This window comes from Rutilus rutilus (assembly GCF_951802725.1).
Source record: "Rutilus rutilus genome assembly, chromosome: 3".
Classification (NCBI taxonomy): Eukaryota; Metazoa; Chordata; class Actinopteri; order Cypriniformes; family Leuciscidae; genus Rutilus; species Rutilus rutilus.
The window spans coordinates 4,767,858-4,778,458 of NC_140211.1; the positions used below are offsets into that span (position 1 = coordinate 4,767,858).

Here is a 10,601-nt window from a genome sequence, read left to right on the forward strand (position 1 = left end):
TGCCGCAAGGCCTTCACAACAGCCCCTCGATTTTTCATCGAGCTGTGGCAGATGTGCTCAGTCCCTTACTAGGGACTGGCAAAGTAGTTCACTATGTAGACGACATACTGATAGCCACAGAAGAACCACTTGAGAACCACTTGCACCTGGTTGACGAAGTGTTACAGATGCTAGCTGGCGCAGGCTTTAAAATGAACAAAGACAAAGCCCAAATTGCACAAAGGGAAGTACACTATTTAGGATACACTCTGACTCAAAGTCACAGAGCCTTAACAGACGACAGGAAAAAATGCATTGCCGAACTGCCTCGACCTTATACTTTAAACTCGCTGCAAAAAGTATTAGGTACAGCAAACTATTTACGAGATTTCATCCCTGATTTTGCAAATACCGCCGCACCGTTGTATTCGCTTTTAAAAGGGAAAACAAAACCAAATGATGTCCTTGAATGGACTGATAAACACGAACAGGCTTTTACAGATTTGAAACAACGTTTGTGTGCCGCGCCCGCCCTGGGTTTGCCCAACCCATCAAAAAATTTCCACATTCAAGTAGACGCGCATGAAATTACACTAAGCGGAGTCTTAGCTCAGGAATATGGAGGAAAACTGCGTCCAATCGCTTACTACAGCCGGAAAAAATCTCTGGTCGAACAAGGATTCGACCCATGTACACAGCATGTGCTTGCGGTGCATTGGATGTTAAAAACAACAGAACCCATTGTAGGTTTCCAGTCTGTAGTTATACACACAATGCACACGCCTGTGCGAATGCTGTTACAGGGCCGAATAAAGGGAGTTTCCTCCCAAAGATTAGCAAGATGGCTAGCAGACATTCAAGCGCGCGAAATCACAACAAAAAACACACGAATTTTGCCACATCTGCTCGGGGATGTTGAGGGACACCCGCACACATGCCAGCCCAAACAAGAGGCACAAAGCCTTGTCCATGACGAGCCACTTCCAGGCCAAGTGCATGTGTACATTGATGGTTCTCGATTCTGTCAAAATGGTCATTTCTATACTGGCTGTGCAGTGTGGACCCCTCATCTTCCCGAGACAGATGCTAAACGGCAATTGTTGTTTAAACTACCAGCTAACATATCCGCACAAGAAGCTGAACTCATTGCACTGCTAGAAGCGATCAAGGCACACCCTGAACCGCTCTGCGTGTACACTGACAGTCGTTATTCTTTTGGCGTCGTAACTGATTTTATGGCCCAATGGCAATTGAGAAAGTTTCTCACTTCTGCTGGGACACCCATAAAACATTTCAACACTATAACTGCAATATGGCAAGCTGTACAAGCGCGGAACAACTCCATCTCCGTGGTAAAAGTGCGCGCGCACATTAACAAAAATCCAGATGAACACGAGAACAACAATAACATTGTTGACCAATTAGCTAAGCTGGCAGCAGTGAAAGGCGACCATTGGCAAAACGAGACAACCTCTGTTTCTGTAGCAAGTGCTTCGCAAGTCACACCCATCGACCTCAAACAGTACCAGCAAGATCTGTGGGTCTCTGATGGAGAACTTGTATCACACTTGAAACATGATCAGATGGTGAATATAATTGAAGGCATAGTAATCCGAGATGGAAAATTTGTCGTTCCAGAAGCCCTCCAAAAGCCAATAATCAAATTATATCATGATTATGCGCATGTATCGGCAACAAAAACAGCACAGTTGATACAAAAACAGTTTTGGTGGCAAGGAATGATAGCTGACATTGAAAGATGGTGCTATGACTGTCTGGTGTGTGCAACAATTAACCAGGGAAAGCTAGGCCGAACAAACCTACGTAGACCGGAACCACCTAAAGGGCCCTGGGAGTCCTTACAATTAGATTTCATTGGTCCACTTCCCAGTGCCAAGGGCGGGTATCGCTATTGCCTCGTGATAATTGACAAATTCTCAAAATGGATTGAAGCAATTCCCACTCGCAATAATACAGCAAACACCGTGGCACGTGTGATAGCGAACCAAATCATCCCCCTTTGGGGAGCACCCATTCAAATTGAATCAGATCAAGGGACTCACTTTACTGGACAAGTCATGAAAAATATGTGCAAAATGCTGAATATCAAGCAAAAATTTCACATTCCATACAGGCCGCAAAGTTCTGGTATGGTTGAACGTGCGAACCGCACCATCAAAGAAAATATTGCTAAGCAAATAGCTCAACACCAAAACAGGTGGAGTGATGCTTTGCCCACTGTTCTGACTGTGCTGCGAGCAACCCCATCAAAAGCTACGGGCATCAGCCCATATGAGCTTATGACTGGAAGGGTGATGAAGTTACCCATTGATCCAGAAATTTCCCCAGCAGACCTGGGGCCCCTCATGCTCGCAACTCAGCAGACGGTGTTGGTGCAATTGCAAGAAAGGCTGAAGGTGCTGCACGCCCAGGCTGGACTGAAACAACAACAGTCAGACCTGACAAATGATGCACAATTTAACCCAACCTCTGAGACAACATTTTCAGAAGGAGACATTGTGATGGTACGCGTTTTTGTAAAACAAAGCGCATTTTCCCCTAGATGGCACGGGCCCTATGAAATTAAAGCTGTTTGCAACAGTTGCGTGGCCGTGACCATCAGAGGAAAATTAAGATGGTACCACATGTCCCAATGTAAACGGTTCAAAGGTTCAGTGAATTAATTATGATCTTTTCCTTCATAGGACAGTCATCGCAATTCCATGGAGGCCAGATGCCAGGACGGTGTCCGGACCCACCTGCATCGAATTGGGACAACGAGTCACACTCGCACACACCCTAGGATGCGGTAGATGGGTATGGAAATATATTAAGGGGCCATCCACATCATACATTCCAGTCACATACAAAGAAATAGTCACATGGCCCCCCGGATTAGCACCGGAACCAAATTGTGCAACAAAAATATGCTGTAAGACAGGTTCTACCCATCTTCCAGACAAAAACCTCACAAGCTACACACGCGCACCACAAGTTCACCATAACATTACCGCCTGGTACCAACTTGAAGAATTCCCAGATTCAAATATTGGTAATATGCACACACTATATGAAAATAACAACAATGGCGGAGATCCAAAAAAATGTTATTCCACTAAGGATCTCCAACCAAACACATATAGGTGCACACACACCACAACACATAACAATACACATTTAAAGTTTACTGAACTTCTTTTCAATCTAACAAATAAGGTATCTAACAATAATTTGAAAACATTTGTTTGGACCGGCCGAAAAGAAGGAACGTACTGTGTGGGAAAATGTGAGGCAAATATGGATAATTTCACTAGCCCTCACAATTGTTCATGGACTTTACACCATTGCTTTAACTTAACCACATGCGGTTACAAAAAACCCACACAGTGTCCGAAATTGTATACCACCCCTCCAGGTGGCATAATCAAAGGAAATGTAAATAAGACTTTACTACATGACGTCAATCTTGTGATAACACATGTCACGTATAACATCTCTAATGTGTTATCTGCTTATGTTAAACACTGCAACTTTAATGATAAGACGTATACATGGCTACAGTCACGCATCGATGATTTAATTTCTGATTACAAAAACAGACTTGCAGTTCAAATTCCAACTGCTCGCACTAAACGAGACCTGTTTGGAAATATAGCAGGCCTTTTTGGCTCAGTTAATTCTATATCCAACACTTACAAAATAACAGGTCAATCTCAATATTCAACTTGGTTGGCAAATCAGGTAGCTACTGGTTTTCAACACATCACCAATAGTAACGAAAACATTATCAAAGCGGTCAGATCTGAGGCGCAGGCGCTTCTGACGACCAGTCAATCAATTTTCAATCAGACCCGTACCATCGAGCATGACTTAGCCTGTAGATTGTACGCACAAGATTTGTTTACTGCAGCAAGACAAGAGATTTTAGATCTTCGTCTCCATAAAACACCTAGGCATGTTTTAAATGATCTTATTGAAATTTTAGATCTGCATAGATGGCTTGCATCAGAGAGAATGAAAAATATTAAGTATTCTGAATTGCTTTCAACATTAATGATGTATACTGGAAATGAATGTACTGGCTGTATTGGGTTCTTTGCCACTTTCCCTCTAATTCACCCAGATCAAATTTATCTAAATTCCACTACCATACGCTCTATTGGCGTGGTAGTGAGAGATCAAATTATAAAATGGGATCATCTGATGGGGTATATGACTTTGAAGGGCACTGAAACTTTGTTTACCACTCGCACCTGTTGCCATGAGACATCTAGTTACATTATCTGTACCTGCAACACTCTACAACCCTTTTCTTCCAATGATTCTAAGCTCATTAATGTTCAGTCACTGCATGGTCATTCTGATGCTGTTCAAGTGTCTCACACACAGTGGTGCGTCGTCAGTGAGATGAATTCCTTCTCCTATGGAGGTCTGACCTGCCCTGCGAACCACACGTTCTGTTTGGAAGTGAAAGAGGACTTTTCAATGGGTCAGATAAACATCCTGGGGAGGGTACCGATGGACGTGGACGTCTCTCCCTGGTGGGAGGACACTTTCTATGAACAGAGCACTCAAGCTTTGGTCAAAACAATGGACTTGGTGCAAGAAATCATCTTACAGACTGAGTACCATCTCAACCAAGCTCAAGTGGAAGCGAATCTGGCGAGAAAGACTGCAGAAATCCTGTCCAGCTCCTCTACCCGCTCAGCAAGGTATGCTTATACCTGGTGGGACTGGACGTTCCGTGGATGTGTCCTCGCCAGTGTGCTCATCTTCTTATTCACACTCTGCCAGTGCTGCTACTTCAGATGCCTTCTCCGCACAATGCGCACTTCAACGAACGTGGCCATTGCGCTCAGTCCATTACAGGTACCAGCCCTACGGAAACTGCAACCATAAGCGGACTTCATCAAATTTTGGCCCCTCAGGGACTGATCTAAATCTGCCCCAAGGGGCCAGGGGCGGAAACTGTAAGGATGGACTTTTACTAAGACTGAATTCAAGAATCCTAAACCGCAATAAAACAATAAAACTCACTAATCTGAAGAAGAGATCTATGGGACAGAGAGCACAACACAACTTCTCCAATCTCGTCTCTTCCCCCCATGCTGGGGTCCTGACTCCTCACACTATCTTCTCCCCCCAGGTCTCATTCAGCCATGCAAAACACACACACCTACTGTCTCCAGTTGTTTTATGAGAGGTCAAAATAAATACTTCTGGTGCGAATGGTAAAGAAGTTTCATTCCCGCAGCAGCAGAACAGTCAGAACAAAGAAAACAATGCCTGTTCTTCTGATGTGGGAAGATGCCCCAATAAAGATAATAGATAACCATTTGTGTTTATCCCCCAAACCCAGGCGTGACCACTTGGGCACGAGAAAGGGTCCAGCAAAAGCTGAATAAATATTTGGGTGCTAGATGTTTATTGTTCTTTTGTTCCACTTGGGTATTTAAAGGGAATTGGCAAACCACTCAAGGAAGCATCTGTAAACAGAACTTCCCACACTGTTGCTGTGTGTCTCTATTGCCAGGTATGCTGACTCTTTGAAACTATTTTTGATATTGCATTTTAAATGTTGTCTCTATTATATGCTGATCAGTTGTGTATTATGTATTCTTTTTAATTCTTTTTATTGGATGTTTAATTCTGCCTGGCAAAAATAAATGTTAACCTTGATTTATTCTGCATTCTTCTGAAATCATTATTTCCAGTAGATTAATGTGTAGTCGGGTGTTTCCGCAAAACTTTGTCCAGAATAGATCAAACTGAAGGCACTTTGAATGGACCATGGGGCACATCTTAGAAAAACCTTCTGATTTCTGACTATTTCCTGACTTAGCATGTTGTATGCTGCAAATATTATATAAATTATGCCTATGGGTCTGTAGTGTGCGACCGCATGGGGTAAAATATTTGTACTGCACCCTCTGACTATTTCAGGACTGGCTAGTTTGTGATCGTGAGCGCGCAGTCGCGACGTGACGTCTCAAAGTGACACTAGGTCCATAATGAGCGAATATTTGAAAGTATGAGATGCCTAGAATAATTCTTGGTCTAAATTAAATCACAACTAATCTGCGGATCAGCTGTTAAGATAGACAATTGGAATAAACAAAGAGTTACTTAAAATTTGGAGTCAGATTAAATTATTCATGGAGTCAGAATTAAAATTGGAAATCCACTGTTTAATAAATTAAAGTGATTTTTCCAGAAGCGCCCGAAAAGACATACACGCTGAATTCCCTTCGAACCAAGACACTGGACACCGTCTTTGGGCCGGTGATTGGAGCTTACACTTGATTGCACAGGAGTTCTGCTGTTTCGAAGGCAGTGGGAAGCTTGGTGAGGGGAACTAGTCGACAGGACTTGGAGAATCGATCCACTATGGTGAAAATGGTGGTGTAGCCTTGGGAATTGGGTAGGTCACTGATAAAATCAACAGCAATGTGTGACCATGGTCGTTGAGGTGTTGGGAGAGGACGTAAAAGACCAGCGGGTAATCTTCGGAGTGATTTGGAGGTTTGACAGTTGATGCAATTTTGGACGTGTTTGATGGCATCGGACGAAAGGGTGGGCCACCAGAATTGATTTTGGAGTAGTTGAATAGTGGCAGTGATTCCGGGATGACCGGAACTTGGGGTTGAGTGGACTTGATCGAGGAGACGGGGCCGTAGTGTTTCAGGTACAAAGAGGAGGTTTGTTGGGCATTCGGTGGGGGTGAGTATCTGAAGGTTTGCTTGTTGAATCTCGGTTATGATATCCCACTGGACAGGAGCTACTAACAGGTTTTCATGAAGGATACTTTCAGGATTGGAGGTCTGGGCTGTCTCCTCAGTTTGCCGAGAGAGGGCATCAGCTTTGGTGTTCTTGGTGCCCGGGCGGTATGTGACGGTGAAATTGAACCTGGTGAAAAACAGAGCCCATCTAGCTTGACGGGGATTGAGGCGCTTGGCTGATCGTAGGTATTCCAGATTCTTGTGGTCGGTGAGAATGATGAATGGTTGGTTAGCTCCTTCCAGCCAGTGACGCCATTCTTCTAAGGCTAATTTCATGGCTAATAGTTCACGGTTCCCAACATCGTAATTACGTTCAGCTGAGGTAAGTTCGCGGGAAAAGAAAGCACAAGGATACATCTTGGCTGGGTTGCCTTGTCGCTGGGATAATATGGCTCCCACTCCCGTATTGGAAGCATCCACTTCTACGATGAATTGGCGTTCAGGGTCAGGGTGACGTAGAATGGGTGCTGAAGTGAATCGTGTCTTTAAGTCTTGGAATGCTTGTTGTGCTTCGGGGGTCCAAAGTATACGAGAACTGTGACGTTTGGTTAGAGCTGTTAGAGGAGCGGCTATGAGACTGAAGTTTCTGATGAATCTTCTGTAGAAATTTGCAAATCCCAAGAATCTTTGCAATTCTTTTATGGTCTGGGGTAATGGCCAATCCAGCACTCCTTTTACCTTCTTCTCATCCATGGCTACTCCCTCCTGACTGATGATGTATCCCAGAAAGGATACGCTTGTCTGATGGAACTCACATTTTTCCATTTTGGCATAGAGATGATATTGAATGAGTCGTTGGAGAACTGATCTGACCTGGCGAATGTGCTCCTCCAGTGAGTTTGAGTATATCAATATCATCAATGTACACGATCACCCATTTGTCCAGCATATCCCGAAAAACATCATTCATGAAGGCCTGGAAGACGGAAGGACTGTTTGATAGGCCGAATGGCATAACCAAGTACTCATAGTGCCCACTAGTGGTGGAAAAGGCAGTTTTCCATTCGGCACCTTCACGTATGCGGATTAGATTGTAAGCATTGCGTAAGTCGAGCTTGGTGTAGTATTTGGCTTGACAAATCTGTTCTACGGCGGCTGGAACAAGAGGTAGAGGATAACGATATTTTACAGTGTTCTCATTTAATCCTCGATAATCGATGCATGGTCTGAGTCCCCCGTCTTTCTTCTTCACAAAGAAGAAGCCGGCAGTGGCTGGTGATGTGGAAGGTCAAATGAAACCTTTAGCGAGCTCTTCTTCTATGTATTGTTTCATGGCCTCAGATTCAGGTTTAGATAGGGGAAAAATTGTACCGGGAATTAAATCAATGGCACAATCGGTTGAGTGGTGTTCAGGAAATTGTGAAGCCTTTTCTTTGCTGAAGGCTTCAGAGAGATCGGCATATTCAGAGGGTATGTTTCCCAGTTCGGGGTCTGATGTGACAGATTCTGGTGTTGAACAGGTTACTCGAGTGACTTTGGACAGGCAGAGGTTGTTACAAGTCTCATCCCAGTGAATTATTTGACCTTCTCTCCAGGAAATGTGTGGGTTATGGATTTGAAGCCAGGGATGACCAAGAATGACGGAATGATGTGGAGCATGAATGACGTAAAATTGGATGTACTCGGAATGAAGAGACCCAATGTGCATCTTTACTCTCTCCGTTACACGCTGGATCCTGCCCTCTCCGAGGGGACGTCCATCTAGCGCCTCCACTGTCAGGGAAGAATGACAAGGGTTTAATTTGAGGTTACATTGCTTGGCAAATGTATGAGAAATGAAGTTTCCCGCTGCTCCAGAGTCTATCAATGCTGTAGTATCAGTAACTTGATCTTGAGTGGTCAAACGAATCGGGAGAGAGAAACTGGATGCAGGATTGTGATTTTTTTCTTGATGACTCACCGATTGGTTGCGATTAGAGGGTCGAGCAGGACAGGAGAGCTTCATGTGTCCAGGTTGACCACAGTACATGCACAGCCGGTTCTGCATTCTACGTTAACGTTCCTCGGGAGTAAGATGAGTGAATCCAATCTGCATAGGTTCATGAGCGGCTGCTGCCTCGGGTAAATAATGGACTGGTGCTCGGGTGGAACGTCTAGACCGAATAAGGTTGTCGACTTGAATGGCCAGAGCTATATATTCGTTCAAGTTCTTTCCCTCGTCTCGACAGGCTAACTCGGACTGAAGTTCAACTGTTAGTCCTTTCCTGAAGAGAGTTTTCAATGTATTTTCGACCCAGTTGGTTTGGGCAGCGAGCGTGCGAAACGCGAGAGCATATTCAGCTGTAGTTTTCCTCCCCTGGGTGAGAGTTAAGAGTTGTTCTCCAGCATCTCCTCCTTCTGTGGTATGTTCAAAAACTTGAAGAAACTGTTGAATAAAGTCTCCAAAAGAAGCGAATGGGGAGCATTCTGGCCTCCAAACGGCGGTAGCCCACTCCACTGCTCTGCCTGTGAGCAGAGAACAGACACATGCAATGCGGCTGGCATTGGTGGAATAAAGAGTTGGTTGTTGGTCAACAAAGAGCGTGCATTGTAGAAGGAAACCTTTACATTTAGTTGGAGTGCCATCAAATTTATCAGGGAAAGCAAGCCGAGGATTAACTGATGAACTCACTGTAGCTGAAGGATCACTTTGTGGTGGTGGAGCGGCGGGAGTACTTGGTGCATTAACAACTGCTGTACGAAGTTCCTGCAACCCTTGTACAAGTTGCTCGGTGAGTGTAGTCAAATGATTCAGTTGTTGGTGATGCATGTTCAGACGAGAAGCTTGGGTTGTGAGCTCAGTGGTCAATTGCATGACTGCTGCTGGATCATTTGCAGCTTTTAATAAGGAAGGTCGTACAGGCATGGTCAAACAGGGCAGACAGAGCAAGGTAGATCAAACAGCAGGGGCAATCCAGATAACAGGCAGAATTCGGGGCAGGCAGCAATAATCAAAAGTCCAAGAACAGTCCAAGTCAGGCTAGGCAGATAACAATCATACAAATGAGGAAACAGTCCAAGATCAAAAACCAGATAAACAAAACACGGGATAAACGCTCAGAAATTATCACCAAGGCAAATCAAGACTTCGCAGAGAAGTGGTGAGTGGAAGTGGCTTTTATGTGTGTGTGTAAATGCAGTGCAGGTGTGAAGCGCAATCAGTCCCAGGTAAGAGGTATTATGGGAATTTGAGTTCAAAGCCAATAGTTAATATTCCGGAGAAGGCTCCCTCTGGTGGCGGAGAGGAGGTGGTACGGGAGCCTCCTCTGTGACACTCACATTCAATCCCACTACTGGAACTGTGTTCTAGAAATAAATATGATATTGATATGAGGGAAGGCAGGCATAGATTCAGAGGCATAAGGTACTGTAAGTATTACACACAACAATGCAACAATAATAAAACAAAGCATTGACATTTACTTTTGATACTTAAGTACTTTTAAAAACAAGTACTTCTGTACTTTTACTTAAGTACAAATCGTTCTTTACTACTTTTACTTGTAATGGAGTAATATTTGACCAGTAGTATCTGTACTTTCACTCAAGTAAGGAAGTTGTGTACTTTGTCCACCTCTGCCTCTCCAGAGCACCTGGACAAGAAGGAGAACATGACGGACAACAAAATGAAGAAGAGATGAACCTGTACGTGAACTTTATTGTCACAAGCTTACCTGCAACTGAAAAGAGACTTTGCGAAATTCAGCAACATCAGGAAGCTGATCCAGTTTTACAGCTGGTGAAAAAGTACTCTCTAGAGGGCTGGCCGACTAAAACCAGAGTGGAAACCATGGTGCAGCAGTACTTCCAATTTGCTGGGGAGTTAACCATAGAAAATGGACTGTTGTTAAAAGGCTGTCGACT

The 10,601-nt window shown here is 44.1% G+C and overlaps 1 protein-coding gene across 1 annotated transcript; it reads left to right on the forward strand.

The window, feature by feature from the left end:
• Positions 1-2,129: 2,129 nt before the first annotated feature.
• LOC311288455 (uncharacterized protein) lies at positions 2,130-4,982 on the forward strand (the record flags this gene model as incomplete). The annotated part of the gene is made up of 3 exons (XM_084405874.1): positions 2,130-2,504; positions 2,685-2,760; positions 3,395-4,982. 3 exons carry the CDS (start codon positions 2,130-2,132, stop codon positions 4,876-4,878), a joined length of 1,935 nt encoding a protein of 644 aa, XP_084262000.1. The 3' UTR covers positions 4,879-4,982.
• Positions 4,983-10,601: the final 5,619 nt, after the last annotated feature.